The sequence below is a fragment of the Mastigoproctus giganteus genome, chromosome 14 (genome assembly GCF_048544385.1).
Source record: "Mastigoproctus giganteus isolate SK-2022 chromosome 14, ASM4854438v1, whole genome shotgun sequence".
NCBI lineage: Eukaryota > Metazoa > Arthropoda > Arachnida > Uropygi > Thelyphonidae > Mastigoproctus > Mastigoproctus giganteus.
Window position 1 is genome coordinate 72,034,141 of NC_143588.1, and position 17,400 is coordinate 72,051,540.

Consider the following 17,400-nt stretch of genomic DNA (forward strand, 5'->3'; position numbering starts at 1 on the left):
AAACCCTGAGAACATGTCACAATCAGTTAATACTTGGAAAACCTTGGCACAGCCTACAAAAATTCTTACCAAAAATGCTAAGTGTGCTATCTTCAAATTGTAAATTGTTGCATCCGAATTTGAACCTAAGAACCATAGGTAGAAGTCCGATTATGTTTATTCCAAGAAAACCAAGGCCAGAATTGATTGCTAAAGTTAAGAGAATTAGCTTATATCTGTTAAAATAAATCAGAATGTCATATATTACTGGCTAGATTATGCAAAATTGGCATATTTTGGTAAAACATAACTCCTTCTATATTTAATAACTGTGATGTGAAACTATCATAGTGATTTTTGAAATCTATGCATCAAAAACAGCATTTAAATTCTTGGAGGTAAAATTAGTGTTGGCTAGTGTTATTTTTCTTAAATTTCTATTCTCCTACTGGTCTAATCTGTCCTCTCTTCTTTTCTCATCAGCCATGTTTCTCCTGCATAGATAGGTATTGTTTTAAATATTAAACACTTTTATTTTTGTTTTAAGATGCGTTTACTTTGTTTTCTATATTTTATTTAATCTAATAAAAATTCTGGAGGTTATCCCCTTTCTTCTATTTATTCTGTATCTATTATTCCTACTTTATGTATAATACTGCCTAAATACACAAAGCTATCAATTTCCTTTACTACATGTTCTCCATGTGTGTATAGCTCTCTAGAATAATTTATTTCTCATTTGTGTACAATGGAGGAAAAATGGAGGGGGGGAGAGAGAAAGAGATTAAAATTAGTAAATAGTTTGATATTATAAGTGATTACAATACTTGAAAGTTTCTCATGAGAACTCTTGTAGCTTTATAATTTTGCACACATTACACTTAGTTTGTGTAGCTAGACACAGTTGATAGATTTATAAACCAATGTCATATGCTACCAATTTGCCATCTCTGTACTAAAGAAACATTACTGTCAATCTCATGGAGTCCAGAAGATGACATTACTACCAGGAGGTGAATGAAGGTCCTTAATTATGCACAGTATATATATTTTCATTATTTCCATACAAATCTATTGATAATGATACAATAAAAGTACTATAGCAGTTCTAACTATAGTTTGTAACCACTGTATATACAGTAGATACCTAATGTTTTGGTCTAAATTCTATTTTGTTTAATGGATAAAATGCTTTGCATTTTATACAGCCAGTACATTTCCCACTCTCCCATACCATAAAAGGAAATGACGACTACTTCAAAGCAGTCATGTATACCAGGCTATATAAAGCAAGGTTCACATACCGAGGAACTCTGTGCATGTGAGCATGCACACACACACTATAAGAAAATACACTGATCTAAGTGATACCAAGTGCAGCATAACAGTGAGAATGAGATGTAGGTGCCAGTTAAAGTATTATATAACTTGTCATCCTACTGGTGTGCTCATTTAGTGCCACAGTATCTAGAGTGTACAAAGAATGGTCCAGCAACCAGAAAACACATGTAGAGCTGCTGGAACGAGTACAGAGAAGGGCAACAAGATTAGTGAATGGAACAAAGGGTTGCTCTTACGAAGAAAGGCTTAAGTTTTGCAAATTACAGAGCCTGGAGACTAGGCATCGCCGAGGTGATCTGATAGAGGTGTACAAGGCTTTGAATGGCTTGAGCATGCTCAATGCCGATGGGATTCTTCCTCTTGCTCAGAATAATCACCTGAGAGGGCATAAATTCAAATTGAGGAAGGACGGATGTCGGATAGATGTGGAAATTCGCCTTTAGCCAGCGGGCAGTTGGTTTGTGGAATAGACTTCCATCGCTTGTTGTTGAAGTTGATAGCCTAAACAAATTTAAGGCTCAGCTGGACAGGTATTTCGAACGAATTGAGGGGTGAAATGGGAGTAGTGGTTGTTTTTTTTTTTATTGGCTGATGCTGAATAAGCTTGCTTTCTTGCATCATATGCCTCTACTAATGCTAACACCCAGCTGACACAGTAAACAAAAAAAAAAAAAAAAAAAAAAAATTTTTTTTTGCACTCTAACAGATGGATCACAACTGGTCAAATAAAAGTACAGTACAACAGTGATGTGCAAAGAGGTATCTCAGAATGCACAATGGTACTCTATGACAGATGTCATAACACTAGGGAACCTTACCATATTCCAATCGTCAGCTAAAAATAAGTAACTAACTGTGTGCACAGGAATACCAATGCTGGATATCTGAGATGAAGAAAAGATTGTTCCAAGCTGACAGCAGCATAAATAAGTGGACCAATTGTACCAGCTGTGAACACTACAGGTAAAGAAAGTGTGAGGAGTGCTTTTATGGTGCACATTAGGTCCTCTAATACCAATAGATCAATGTCTGAATGCCACAGCCTAATTACATTTTTGCTGACCAATGGAGTCCAGAAGATGACATTACTACCAGGAGGTGAATGAAGGTCCTTAATTATGCACAGTATATATATTTTCATTATTTCCATACAAATATACTCAGTATTTCCATCTGGTAGCAGTCATTTTTAGTAGGATAATGTTGACCATATCACTAGGTGTGGATTATTTGGGTACGGGTCCAGAAGCAATTAGTGATGTCACTATACTTCATTAGTCAGGTCAATCACTGGGTCTTAACTTGAGTGAGAATCTGTGAGATGAGGTGGAATGAGCTGCTCACTGTAGGGATTCAGCCAATTTGCACTGGTTCTTGCGAACCTGTTCCTAGAATTTCCCAAGTTCACCAAACTGGTCCCTAAAGGCTGTTTCACACCAAATGCCATGTGAGCTACGCTACTTTTGGTCTATATTTGGTCTTTATTTTTTACCTCGAAAATGGGAAAGTAAGGTGACAGAGAACTGGTTTTTAAAATTTTTGATTCCCACCACTGGATGTAATTGAGTCTGCATGGCCAGCATCCATAGACAGACTCAGAGCAATCACTTTTTGCCCCATGCTCCAACTACTCGAGGACTTATAAACTAGTTACTCAGTGTAGATAAAAAATGGCTTAAGTACTGTATGATATATTAAATAATTAAACAGACTGACCCTAAGATATTTGTATTCTAAGCCATTACAAAAAAAAAAAAAAAAAAGTCCCACTGGCAGTGTTATATAGCCACACTACACCCTTATTTGTAACTGAAGTGAGGAATCATTAAAAATACATTGAGTAGGAGCAAGTGAGGAGATATAAAAAATTTCTTACCTAGAGTTGTAAGTAAGTGACGCAATTCAGCTGAGCTGATATAGCCATTACCATCCTTATCAAAATGTCGCAAGCCCTCTATGAAGTCCTCAGCAGTATCAGTGCTTCGATTTTTACTAATAGTCTGAAGAATAGGCAAGAATACTTCAAAACTGATGCGATCATCTGCAAAGAAATTTAAAGCTTGTTAATTTTAGAAAAGAAAGCTTCAAGCAAAGATCTGTTTCCAAAAACCAAATTTATTTTAGCTCACAAATGTAAGGAATTCGCTAAGTTTAACTCCAACAATACATCTATACAATGAACTTTAGTTGTATATCGTGGGGTATGTACCATTCACAATGGCACATTCCTTTATGTACATTGATAAGATGGAATTCTTTACAAATACAATGGATCTCTGCTTTAGGATATTAATCCATTCCAGAAACACCATTGTATCACAAAAATATCATAATATGAACCCAATAACACATTGTTTTTTGGTAATTCGTTCCAAGACCTCAGGAAGTTAAAAAATTTGATATATAACTAAGCTATTTATCTCTCTAAAACATGATTTTTATAATGAAATTGTACATAATGATTTAAAATATTGATTAAAACTAATATACACCAAAAGGATAGAATTCATGGGATTTTCTGTTAGTGCAATTTACTATAAATGGGTAGTAAACTATCTTATTGCATTTGCGATAATACCAATAACTGAAATTCTGTGAAATTCATTTTGCCATAACGTCTAATCTACGTTATGGCAAAATGTTTCCCCTTTCACTGAAGTCTTCAATCACATAAAAAACAATTTTCAGAATCTCTTCATTCCTATTTTTTAAGCTTCATAAACTTGTTACTCCACATCTCATTTGCACATAGTGTTAGTTGCAATTTGTGCATGCCATGTTCTCTGTTATTGATTGCTTATCTCTTTACCATTTAAAATTTTATAACTCCCTTCCAAAAATGGCAGTGAACAGAAATATCAATTAGTATTTACATATTACAGTATTAATTAAGCTATGCACGTAAACATAAATTTATTTTTATTTTGCCAACCTGTGGAAAATATTCTTCTAATTTTAATTTTGTTAATTGGCAATGTAATAAAATGTAAATTCACAATCTTTGCTTTTATAGCCTGTGGATAACATTGCTCCTATTTTCACTTATTAGAATAGCCATTTAATATAATTTAAATTCAATTTACAAACGTGATCACAATGACCAGTGCTTACCACATATCATATAGTAAAAAGTATTTTATTATGGAGAGTCCATCATAAAGTGGAGTCCACTGTACTGATTTGTGGTCAGGACTCCCTAATTGGCATGTTATTTGAATATACTTCAATTCTGCATTGGTTTCTTATTACAAAAAAATACAATCATACCAGAAAATCTTCCCCATCTCTTCCATCACGCAGTATGATTGATGACTTGAGGTTATGATGAACATCGTGGCGAGATCCATTATTCCTTACATTTCGAGGGTACAGCTCTAAAACGGTGTTCGCAGGCCGGCCGCTAGTTAGTACACCAGACCGAACCTATTGGTAACTCTCTGGTTTGTTTGTTTGGTTTTTAGGAGCATTAGCAACGAAGACCATATTGCTCCGGGGGGATATGCGGTGGTCATTCCCTGACCTTTCTGCATCCTCCGTATTTGGTGGTCACGGGCTCAAACCCGGTCTAATCAAGAAGCATGTGCCATGCACTGCTGCTCCTGCCCACCTGGCTACGGAGGCGCCGGTAACTCTCTAGGGCACTTCCAGATCATCTAGTGTATAATCTTGATACCTCAACTCTGCCAAATAGTGACTGGAGGGAGTCCGAGTAAAGTGTATGCGGAGGGCACTGTCGAGGCCACGTTATGTCAAGGATCTGGGTATATTCTTACCATGTGTACGCCATATCCAAAAATTTTGCTACTTTATACACCATGTCCCACCCACTTTGAATACACCACGAATTGTCAAACTAATAGAGCAAGCTTATCTGCGAAAAGATTTAAACCTCCCAAACACTCCCTAATTCATTTTACAAATATACGTGGTCTCAATTCTAATCTCAACGATGTCCATTTCCACTTGCAGTCTGCCAAACCCCATGTACTTTTTCTGACAGAATATCAGTTGATTCAACTACTGCTCACCTCAGATGCCCAAATTATTCACTGTACGATTCCTTTCGCCTCAAAGGTGGTACTTGTGGTTATGTCTATTCTGATATTCCCTGTCAGAGACTTGGTAATCTGGAATCTCCTCTCTTCGATGTTCTCTGGCTTAAAATCTCTCTACCTCACATTGTGTCAAATTCATCTGTTGTCTCTACCATTCTCCCAACTCCACTAATCACTTGGAGCTCTTTGACTTCCTCTCTTTGCAACTTGACTTTCTCCAATCCAACTTTCCTAACAGTGAGATAATTTTCCTTGGTGATTTTAATGTTCACAACTCCAGCTGGCTTCTGTTTTCTAGTCACACCAACCCAGCTGGTCGAGATGCCGAGGCTTTTGCAATTACTAATGACCTTGCACAGATTAGTATTAGTATTAGTAGAGGCATATGATGCAAGAAAGCAAGCTTATTCAGCATCAGCCAAAAAAAAAAAAGCACAACCACTACTCCCATTTCACCCCTCCGTTCGTTCGAAATACCCGTCCAGCTGAGCCTTAAATTTGTTTAGGCTATCAACTTCAACAACAAGTGATGGAAGTCTATTCCACAAACCAACTGGCTGCTGGCTAAAGGCAAATTTCCGCACATTTATCTGACATCCGTCCTTCCTCAATTTGAATTTATGCCCTCTCAGGTGATTATTCTGAGCAAGAGGAAGAATCCCATCGGCATTGAGCATGCTCAAGCCATTCAAAGCCTTGTACACCTCTATCAGATCACCTCGCCGATGCCTAGTCTCCAGACTCTGTAATTTGCAAAACTTAAGCCTTTCTTCGTAAGAGCAACCCTTTGTTCCATTCACTAATCTTGTTGCCCTTCTCTGTACTCGTTCCAGCAGCTCTACATCCTTCTTGAAATGAGGCTTCCAGACCTGTATACAGTACTCAAGGCGTGGCCTGACCAATGCCTTATACAAGGGAATAATCACATCCCTATCCCTGCTAGAAAAATTCCTGTATATCATTGACAAGACACCATGAGCTACTCTTGCAGCTCATCTGCACTGCTCAGAGAACTTCATATCTGCTTGCACAATTACCCCCAGGTCCTTTTCATTCTCTACCACTGTCAACGTAGTACCACAGAGTTGATATGCTGATCTGGGGTTACTGTTTCCCATATGTAGTACTTTACATTTGTCAATGTTAAACTTCATTTGCCACCTCTCAGCCCATCTGCTCAACCTTACCAGATCCTGTTGTAGCAGCATAGCATCAGTATTGTCCTTAACAACCCTGCCAACCTTTGTATCGTCTGCAAACTTGGACATTAAGCTTGATATACCATCATCTATATCATTTGTAAATAAATACAGAAAACAATAATGGACCCAACACTGAGCCCTGAGGGACTCCACTAATAACATTAGTCCACGACAAGCAGTGTCCACTGATTACCACTCACGGTCTGCTCCCCCTCAGCCACCCCTTTATCCACAGCACCAATTTGCTTCCAATGTCACACTGCTCCAATTTGTGCAGCAGTCTTCCATGTGCAACAGTATCAAAAGCCTTTCTAAGATCCAAGTATATAATATCAAAGTTATTCCCTGCATCCAGTTCTTTTGTGACTACATCATAGAATCCAATCAAATTGGTCAGACAAGACCTGCCCTTAACAAAACCATGCTGTGTCTGAGCTATAACTGAATTCTTGTCCAGATGATCCTGCAGTGCTTCTTTAACCAATGCCTCCATTAATTTTCCTGGAAACGAAGTTAAACTAACAGGTCTATAATTACTTGTGTCAGCCTTTGATCCTCCTTTGTGAATTGGGGTTACATTTGCACATTTCCAGTCTATGGGTACCTCCCCTGAGTCAAGAAGCTCTCATAATTATGGCCAGAGGTTTGCTTACTTCCTTTGCTGCCTCCTTTAATACAAATTTGTATAACTGGATAGATCCCATCCACCCTGGGTGCCTTTTTTATGTTTATCATCAGCAATTTCTCCTCCACTTTCCTCTCAGTTATTAGAAAATCATCTAGCTCACTGCCGATGTTTACTTCACCTACGACATTCCCCTTGCTGAATAAATCCTCATGTGTGAATGTAGATGCAAAATACTCGTTTAGATTGTTAGCCATCTGAGCAGGATCCTCAACTGTTGAACCATCAACATCCAGTGGACCAATCTGATTCATCCCTTTCCTTCTTGAGTTTAAATAGGTAAAGAACTCTTTTCTGTTTTTCTTTGCATCCTTTGCCAAAGATTTCTCATAATCTGCCTTTGCCTGCCTAATCTCCTTTGTGACTTGGTTACAGACCAACTTATATCTATCATAGGCTTCTTATGTCACCCATTAATTTGTATGTATCCCATGCATTTTTCTTCTCTGCCATATGTCTCATTAGTTCATCTGACAACCATTTAGGCCTGAACCTTGAACAATATTTCTTGGTTGGTATGTAAAGCCTGGTAGCTTCCAAGGTTAGTTCCTTGAATGCTTCCCATTTTGAATTTGCTGTTGGTAACATCATCAGTTGGTCCCACTGTATAGAATTTAAATACTGTCTCAGCCCATCATAGTCGCCTTTACGAAAGCAAAAACCCTTCCCTTTTCCTCTGATGGTAGTTACCTCCTTGAGTAAATCCCACTTCAGCACACTGTGATCACTGCCACCGTGGTTCCTTTATCTGCAGATTCTTAATGCATGAAGAATCACTACTGATAATCAGATCAAGAGTATTACTCCCTCTAGTTGCCTCCCAAACATGCTGGTGTAGAAAACAATCATCCAACAAATCCACAAAAGCCTTGCTAGTGTGTGAGTGACCAACCCACAAATTCCAGTCAATATCTGGGAAATTAAAATCCCCCATTATAAGACTGATTTACTGGCCCATTCTATTTCCCTGTACAGTATCTTATTATACTCATCAGAGTCATTAGGCCTATAGCACACTCCTACTCTCAATTTTGATTTACCCATGCTTATGTCACACCAAACTGACTCGACACTGCCCTGTCCATCAATGTCGACTGGCTTCACTTCCTTGGATTTTATGTGTTTTTTAACTAATAGCATAACCCCTCCTCCCTTCCTATCCTGTCTATCCTTTCTGTAGACGTTGTACTCCCCAAATTCCAATTCTGCATTACTTATATCTGTGTGACACCATGTCTCTGATATCCCAACAATATCTGCCTTTGACGTTTTGAGCAAAACCTCAAATTAATCAAATTTATTTACTAAACTCCTAGCATTGGTGTACACGCAAGTATACATGCACCTGTTTCTATTCTTAGCTACCCGAACACAACCCATGTGTTTACTTGTACCGCAATGACTCCCGGCAGTCTCTGAAATATCCTGCATCTTGTTTTTCAGGCTTCTGCTCATTCCAATGGAAGCAGTGCAAGAATCTCTTTCACCTCTGCCAGTGGCTATTGTTAATCTATCTGTCTTTGTCTCCCCCCAAGCTAGCAGTTTTCCGACCCACCTAACACTGCCATGATAGCATCAGCAAATATTCTTGCACCCTTTCTATTTAAGTGTATCCCATCCCTGTAGAAGCTATCTCTCCTGTTAACAAGTACAGTCCAGGCTGAAAAAAATTCTACCCCTTGAGCCTTGCAGAATCTTTCCAAGGCTGAACTGATCGACAAGGCTCTCATCATATACTCCCTCCTATCGTGTCTGGGCAGAATTGCAGACACCTTCAAATTCAACCCTACTTCATTTTTTTTTTTCAACAGTGACCTGTACTTGTTAAGTAATTCCGCTGGTCTCCTACTCTTAATATCATTAGTGCCAACGTGTACAACTATATCACCTTTTGTGCCCTTAAAAGATGATATCCGCTCTACAACCTCATCAACCTTTGCCCCTGGCAGACATACCCTGGTCCTGTTCCACCTATCCTTTTTACAAAGCACGTTCCCCGTTTCCCTGACAATAGAGTCACCAACAACTTTTTTTTTTTTTTTTTTTTTTTTTGATTTGGTAGTTGTTGGCGCATCGGCTTCTGTGGCCATATTGCACCTCCCAAGGTTTTTGCAGTACTTTGATCCAAGCCCGAGGCGGGAATCGAACCCGCGACCTTTGGGTTGCCGGGCAGGTACTTTACCCACTCGGCTAGCCCGGTCGGCCTCACCAACAACTACTAGTTCCTGTGGGACCAGCGCATTCTGCCTTGGGGGCTGCCTCTGTGTTGCAAGATGACCAAGTACAAGCTCTGGCGTTGATGTGGGCAGCTGAGAGCTTGATGGGCCCCTCAATTTATTTCCTTCGAGGGCATCCACCCCGTCCTTCAAGGTCTCATATAGGCCCATAACAACGCTGAGTTGTCGCCTAATTTCCTTGCACTCCTTGCATCGTGCACACACAAAGACATCCCCCATGGCAGTATCATGTCCCATACCCAATTGCTAGGCAAACATCAAGCATACAGTGCATCTTAAAAGGCTGTGATTCAGAGGGCAACTGCCCCCCCTCAGTTCTCCCCTGAGCCACAGCACCCCCATTAGCTTGAGCCTTTTGCTTTGCTGCTCTGGTTTGAGTCATGATTTCGATTTAATGTCAATAAAATTACAATTTCAGAACAAAATTAAAACCTTAAACTTGTATCCTAACACAGTTATAACGCTATATTTATTTTTCAGTATCGAGTGTTATCTACGAGTTCCCTTTATATAACTTCCGTATCAAGTTATGTATTAATTATTTGTTACGTTTGTACTCTAAGTCGTTATACATATATATAGTTAAAAGTACAATTTAATTGACAATGAAGTTTAACAAGATTAATAGATTTACTGATTAATTGACAATATTATATTAAGCACTATACTATACAAAGCTAATGCTATCGAATTCCGGATATGCTGTATCGTGTTACAATGGCGGTAATTACGAACGGTACTTCTACGGACTCTTAAGTATTGATTAACTTCCAAATCTCGCTGTCTCAATTTAGAATGAACTAAGGATCCTGACTAGGTCTATAGCTACTTATAGATAATAATTTGATATAACAATTGATTAATAAATCGGCTAAATATGGTTAAAAACCTCTCGTTCAACGGAGCTGCAATTTGTAACACGTGGATTTGATACCGTTACCGATACTAAGTAATACCCACAAAATCTCTATCAAGTTAAACTTTAAACCAAGTATCGTAACTATGAATATAAAACTGCTCTAGAAAATAAGTAAATATGCCAATTTAAGCTAAAAAAACACAAAATAAATCAGAAAAAACTTCTCTTCTCCAGGAGCTGCAAAATAGCTGCGGCCGCACAGGCTACCCTCGAACCCAAAATGATTGTTCATTTACCTACAAGAATACCGGACAATCCTAATCATAGAGCCAACACGCTTGATCTTTTTCTCACAAACAACACTTCTAAGTACATGGTTGAAGTGAGAGGTCCTTTCAGCACTTCAGATCACAACTTGGTGATTGTCTCTTCTCCAATGGAGCCTTTATCTCATGGCTATTCCCAACCTCAGGTTATTTGGCATTACAAGAATGCAAAATGGGATGACCTGTGAGATTTCTTTTTTTTCTTTAACTTGGTCGGATTACTGTTTCAAAACTTCTGATGTCAACATTTGCTCAGATCGTGTCAGTGAAACTATTCTTGCAGGAATGGAATCCTTTATCCCACACTCCACTTTAAAATCTCGTCCTTTATTTAAACCTAGGTTTTCCAATAAATATACTAAGGCTGTTCAAGAGAAGAACGTTGCATATCGTAATTGGCTTGTTTCTAACTCTTCAATTTCATTTTCTGTCTACACCAAAGCTCGCAACCATTGTAAAGCAGTTATTAATCAGTCCAAACTAGAGTTTGAACAGGCTAAGAGTAGAAAACTTGCTTCTTGCCCTAATGGTAGCCTAGCATTCTGGTCTCTTGCCAAAGTTATTGGCCACAACTTTTGCCCATCTCTGCTCCCACCTCTGTCCAAACCGGATGGTTCTGTTGTCACTTCAGGCCAAGGATAAAGCTGACCCGCTACCATCCCATTTTTCTTCCAACTTGTGTATTAATGATCTTGGTAAAACACCTCCCACCATTCCCAACAAGCTCCATTCAATGCCTCCTGTGGTCTTCCATCAAAAGGATGTCAGAAGGAGTTTGACGAATCTTGATGCTAAGAAAGCTCCAGGTCCCGATGGTATTTCTCCACTTGTTCTCGAAACCTGTGGTCCTGAACTTACTCCTATTCTTTGCAGCCTTTTTTCACTTTCTTATTCCAAAGGTGGTTTTCCTTCTGCTTGGAAATTTGCTCATATCCAGCCAGTTCCTAAAAAGGGTGACAAATTTCTTCTATCCAATTATCGTCCCATTGCAATTACTTCTACTCTTTCTAAAGTAATTAAGAAATCAATTAACCACCAACTCAAACTATCTAGAAACCTTCCGTCTGATCAACGATTGCCACTATGCATTCCGTCAGTGTTGATCCACTGGTGATATTATGGCTTATATTACCCATTTATGGACTAATTCAATGGAAAGGTTCGGTGAAACACAAGTAGTTGCTCTTGACATGTCAAAGGCTTTCGATCGTGTTTGGCATAAAGGTCTTCTAAACAAACTTCCATCTTATGGTTTGCCAACTGTTTTTTGTAATTGGTTATCCAGTTTTCTCTCTGATCGCTCACTGAGGGTGATGGTAGATGGCTCTCTGTCTTCTAACTTCTCCACTACTGCCGGTGTCCCCCAAGGTTCAGTTCTTTCCCTCACTCTTTTCCTCTTGTATATTAATGACCTTCTTCCATTGACTGGAAATCCTATCCATAGTTTTGCCAATGATAGCACATTGCCTTCCACTTTCCATTTTGAGAAACCTTACCCTGCTCAATCAGCTTCAACTTCTCGAAAATCTGCTACTAATTCCTTAAATGTCAATTTTCATGTAATTCTCCAGTGGGGCAAAAACAATTTAGTTGATTTCAATCCTTCTAAAACTCAGTCTTGTCTTATATCTTGCAAAAAGGATTCTTCTGCTCCTATGCTTATCTTTGGTGACACTCCGATTTCTAGGCAAAATGATATATCTCTTTTGGGGATTACCCTGACTTCTAATCTCTGGGCACAAGCACATTAGAAATATTGCTTCCTCTGCATCTAAAAAACTTGGTTTTCTCTTTCGCTCTTGGCATTACTTTTCTTCCAAACAGCTGCTCACTCTGTATAAATCGCAAATCCGTTCTAGCATGGAATATTGTTCCCACATTTGGGGTGGTGCCCCCAAAACCTCTCTCAGGTTTCTTGATTCCATTCAGAAGAGGGCAGTTAGGTTAATTAACGACTCATCTCTAACAGAATCTCCACTCGCTGTCTCACAGACGTACTGTTTCTGCTGCGCGCCTCTTCTACAGATATTTCCATGGGAGTGTTCTTCTGAATTGGTTTCTATAATTCCCGCTCTCTCCTTCAAAACAGTCCGAACAAGTGCAGCCACCAGCCAACATCCATTTATTGTCCAACTTCAAACTCACAGAACCAACTTTTCATCTTCCTTCATACGTATTTCCTGAAAATTACAATCTACAGAAGTTCAATACCAATTATCAACAAATATCTTCTTTCGTCTTCTCAACCTCCAACCCAAGCACGGTACTAAGTACTATAGGTTCTAATACCTCTCCTGTTTGGGGTTTACATAAAAAAAAAAAAAAAAAGCAAATAATACATGCAAAAACCAATGAATTTTACTATAATACTCTTGTACTTATGTGCATTTGGCTAATAATAATAATAATAATAATAAAAAAAAATAAAATAAAAAAAAAATCTGAGAATTATGGATTTTGATAATTTAATAGCAGCACAAGTCGCAATTTGTTCGGAAAATCGTTACCCAACCAAAAGCAACAGCTAAAAGTCAAGAACTTCAAGACAGCATACATTAAACAGTCATGATAAAATGTACCAAATTTAGTTTCTCAATTTTTACTTTTACAGATACCATCTATAATAATCAATACAAGTACTTGCTCACAAATGTAAGTAATGCCTCAGGACCAAATTAGGATAAAAGCTGATGAGGCGAATACAGACAATATTCATACAGGAACCCTATTCACACTAACAGGTATAGGGATATCCCCTAACCTACAAAACAGATGGACTTGTGGACACACACATGTACACACTGTAATTTTAAAATAAAAGTTTCAGTTGATGAAAAATTAATAAGTCAGGTATGACAGATGCACCTAAAAGCACAAAGCAACATTAAAGGATGCAAAAGTATATACAAGTATGTATGAATATATATATTAGATAAAGTATGCATAGATGGAGGTGAAATTTACACATAGTGCCAGAGATTAGAAGGGAAGGATAGTAGAAAAAGAAGTATAGTAGATATGTAAAAGAATGTTAAAATCCTAAGAGTTATGATGAATTAAGAAAATTACAGGCTGAATTACAAAGCCAATAGGGGGTGAGTGAACTGTAAAGTAAAATTATTAATAATAAGGTAAAATATAATACAAAATAAAATAAAAAGTGGTAGAGCTGTCATCAGATATAGAGGAACATATTTAGATAAAAGTCAAATACAGGTAAGGCAAATATGCAGAATCTGATGTCAGCTAAAGTAAATATTGATACATGGTCAGGTATTTCATCAGAGGACTACACCTGACCATGTATCAGGAACTGAGTTACTATACTTGTCCATAGTAGTAGAAGAAAGGTGAAAGGCCAAAAAGCAAAAAAAAAAAAAATAAATAAAATAAATTAGCACATTCTTATACAGTATGGACAAGGTAGTTCTTGTTCTAAATTATCTAATTTCCACAAAATTACTACATTTAAATCCTACACCAAACTCTACATATTTTTATTAATAACACCTTTTACCATCCTGAAAACAACTATGTTTTATTCTAACTTGATTCTTATTTCTACCTTGTCCATACTGTATAAGAATGTGCTAATTTCATTTTTTTTTTTTTTTTTTTTTTGCGCTTTTCGGCCTTTCATCTTTCTTCTACTACTATGGGCAAGTATAGTAACTCAGTTCCTGATACATGGTCAGGTGTAGTCCCCTGACGAAATATCTGACCATGTATCAATATTTACTTTAGCTGACATCAAATTCTGCATATTTGCCTTACCTGTATTCAACTTTTATCTAAATATTTCCCCCCCCCCTTATCTGAAGAAAGCTCTACCGCTTTTTATTTTATTTATATTATATTTTACCTGATTATTAATAATTTTACTTTACAGTTCACTCACCTTCTACTGACTTTGTAATTCAGATTGTAATTTTCTTAATTCATCATAACTTTTTGGATATTAACATTCTTTTACATATCTACTATACTTCTTTTTCTACTATCCTTAGCCTTCCAGTCTGGCACTACGTGTAAATTTCACCTCCATCTATGCATACTTTATCTAATATATCTATTCGTACACACATACTTAGGTTTTTTATATATATATATATATATATATATATATATATATATATATATATATATAACAAATAGAATCCAAGTAGAGTGAGAATGCAGATTATGAAATGTCTCCTCCCCTTTGCCTGGTGGATTCCCCTCTACCAGCTAACATATCCCACCCCAACGCAGAATGGGCAGCTTGAGCTTCTTACCGGATTCAATACTTACATGGATCTGACAACGATCACCGACAGAGACATACTGCAGCACTGCTGCCAACTTGCCATTTGAACTGGGTACTCAAACCCAGTTCCCTTTAAGTCCCATCCCACAGGTAGGGGGGGATGAGAAGACAAGTCTGTCTCCTCCCTCCCTGCCCCCCCATACTTCATCTGATGGGGCTTGTCCCCACTGACCTTGGAGATGCCTACTCTATCGTCCCCATCCTTCCTCCTGTCCCCCCCAGTATTCAGTCTCCACCCCACTCTAACTAAACCGAACGAGTATGCTCCTAACAATGCTGCCAAACTCTAATAATCGAAATTCAGTTGCTTTCTAGTATCTCTTTTGGACTTTACAAATTCTAGTGTTCACCCCCCACCTTTTTTTTATTATATCGGCCTTGCCACTGAAATCCTCGGAAATTAGGTGGCAGGGCCTGCTAGAGTACTTAAATAATCTACTTAAATAACCTGACCTGCCTCCTCATGGCAAAGTGTGGGAATGGTGGGTCCTAATAGAGACCCACCGTTGCCCACACTCCACAAAGTTATGTCACACAATGCAGAGATGGGGGGGAACCCCTGGTGCTGTCAGACAACTTTAGTGACCAGGGATTCCAGTCGCTGCTCTACCTGGGTGGTGTGCGCCTACCTATTCCACAGGGATCCTTCTATGCAATCCCTATTCACAGTAGACCAGGAGAAGATATTCTACCAGTGGTCAGATACCTCACTACAGTTTTCACTGTCCTACCAAATAAAAAAATCCCTGGAGCAGACAAACTGCTCTTCCCCGGCCTGGTGCAGTAGAACAGAGGACTGCCAAGGAACCCACAATGAGCAATGAGCAGCACCTGGAAGAATTCCTAGCAAACTCACGATTCACCATACACAACCAGCCTAACAACCTCCCTACGTTCTACAGAATACACTGTGGGAGACAACCACTGACATAACTCTTGCCACCAGATAGGTCTCCAGTAGTCACTAGTTGGCAGGGTCCATGATGCATGGACTACCTCTGACCACAGGGCCATTACTTCCCAGCTCTCCAGATCACTTGAACCAGCACCTGTCACCAGACATGCTATCAACATATCTGCCATAAAGATAATTGGGACCCCTTTGAAGTAACACTGCAAACCTCCATACAAGACACTGAAACTGATAGTCCCCAATGACTGGATGATCAGGTCACCAACATGATCACCAATGCCTGCAAACATACTATGAAGCAGAAAAACCCCACCCCAGGTGCTGTCCCATGGTGCTGCCCAGAGCTCCAACAACTACAAAGACAGGTACATGCAAAAAGGAAAGCTTTCCAGCGTGCCTGCAGATCCTAGCCCCCACCAGAGGTAGAGGCCCTTCAACAAGACTACAGACTGGCCAGGAATTCTTACACCGCCCTCATCTGACAATGTAAAAAGGTGTCATGGGAACAATGACACATGGGGGATTGTATATAAGGTCGCCACTAACAAGCTCTCAGAGAAGAGGTCATACTCTCAACCATCACCCCACAGGAAACGATGCTGGTCACGTGGGACCAGCATCAATAACATCCTGGACACCATCTGCCCAGCAGAGCCTCCGCACATGACTGACAGCTAGAAATGTACCAACTTGACGAAAGTTGGCACATTTCTAGACACATTTCTAAGACACAGCACTCCGATCAACTGGAAAATTCATTCACAACTCAGGAAGTGAAACAGGCCCAGAGTAAATTACAAAACTGGAAGTGTCCAGGTCCTGACATTCTGGAACCAGAGATTGTTAAAAAGGTAGCAAATACTGACATAACCCTCTTACTGGAACTGTTCAACCATTGCCTCAGGGCTGGGCATTTCTCCACAGACTGGAAGACTGCCAACATTCAGCTAATTCTGAAAACCCTACTAAACCACTGGCACAACCTGGGTCATATAGACCTATCATGCTTCTGCCTGTTTTCAGTAAAGTTTATGAACACCCCCTCTACCAGTGAATACAGCAACATCACGACAGTGCACACCTAGTCTCTGATCTTCAGTTTGGATTCAGACCAGGAAGTTCCACAGTGGATACCCTCTACCACAGCGGTCGTCAACCTTTCGGACCTCATGGACCACTAAACCCAAAATTTTGAAATCCCGCAGACCACTAACCATGATTTTTTCCATAAAAGTAACATTCTAAATATGAAATGGTACTTACACTTGTTTTTGCCCTCCACGTTATTTGCAAAAAATTGGATATCATTAATGTTAACATAATTAACAATATTAATATAATTAATAATATATTGGCCTTATAATGATAAAAAAAGTATAATAAATAAATGCAGATATATTCATTATGAAAAATGCAAAAAACCATTTTAAATTTCATTTTATTAAAAAAGAATTAACAGAAACAATTAATATTAACAATTATCAAAATCAAGTGCAC

General features: G+C 38.7%; 1 protein-coding gene across 1 annotated transcript in view; it reads right to left on the minus strand.

The window, feature by feature from the left end:
* LOC150075234 (myosin-2 essential light chain-like) overlaps window positions 1–17,400 on the minus strand; it is a 78,919-nt gene that overhangs the window by 15,575 nt on the left and 45,944 nt on the right. The window contains exon 4 of the mRNA XM_090388305.1: window positions 3,197–3,361. Coding sequence (XP_090244431.1) covers window positions 3,197–3,361 — 165 coding nt within the window. The remainder of the gene's footprint in view (window positions 1–3,196; window positions 3,362–17,400) is intronic.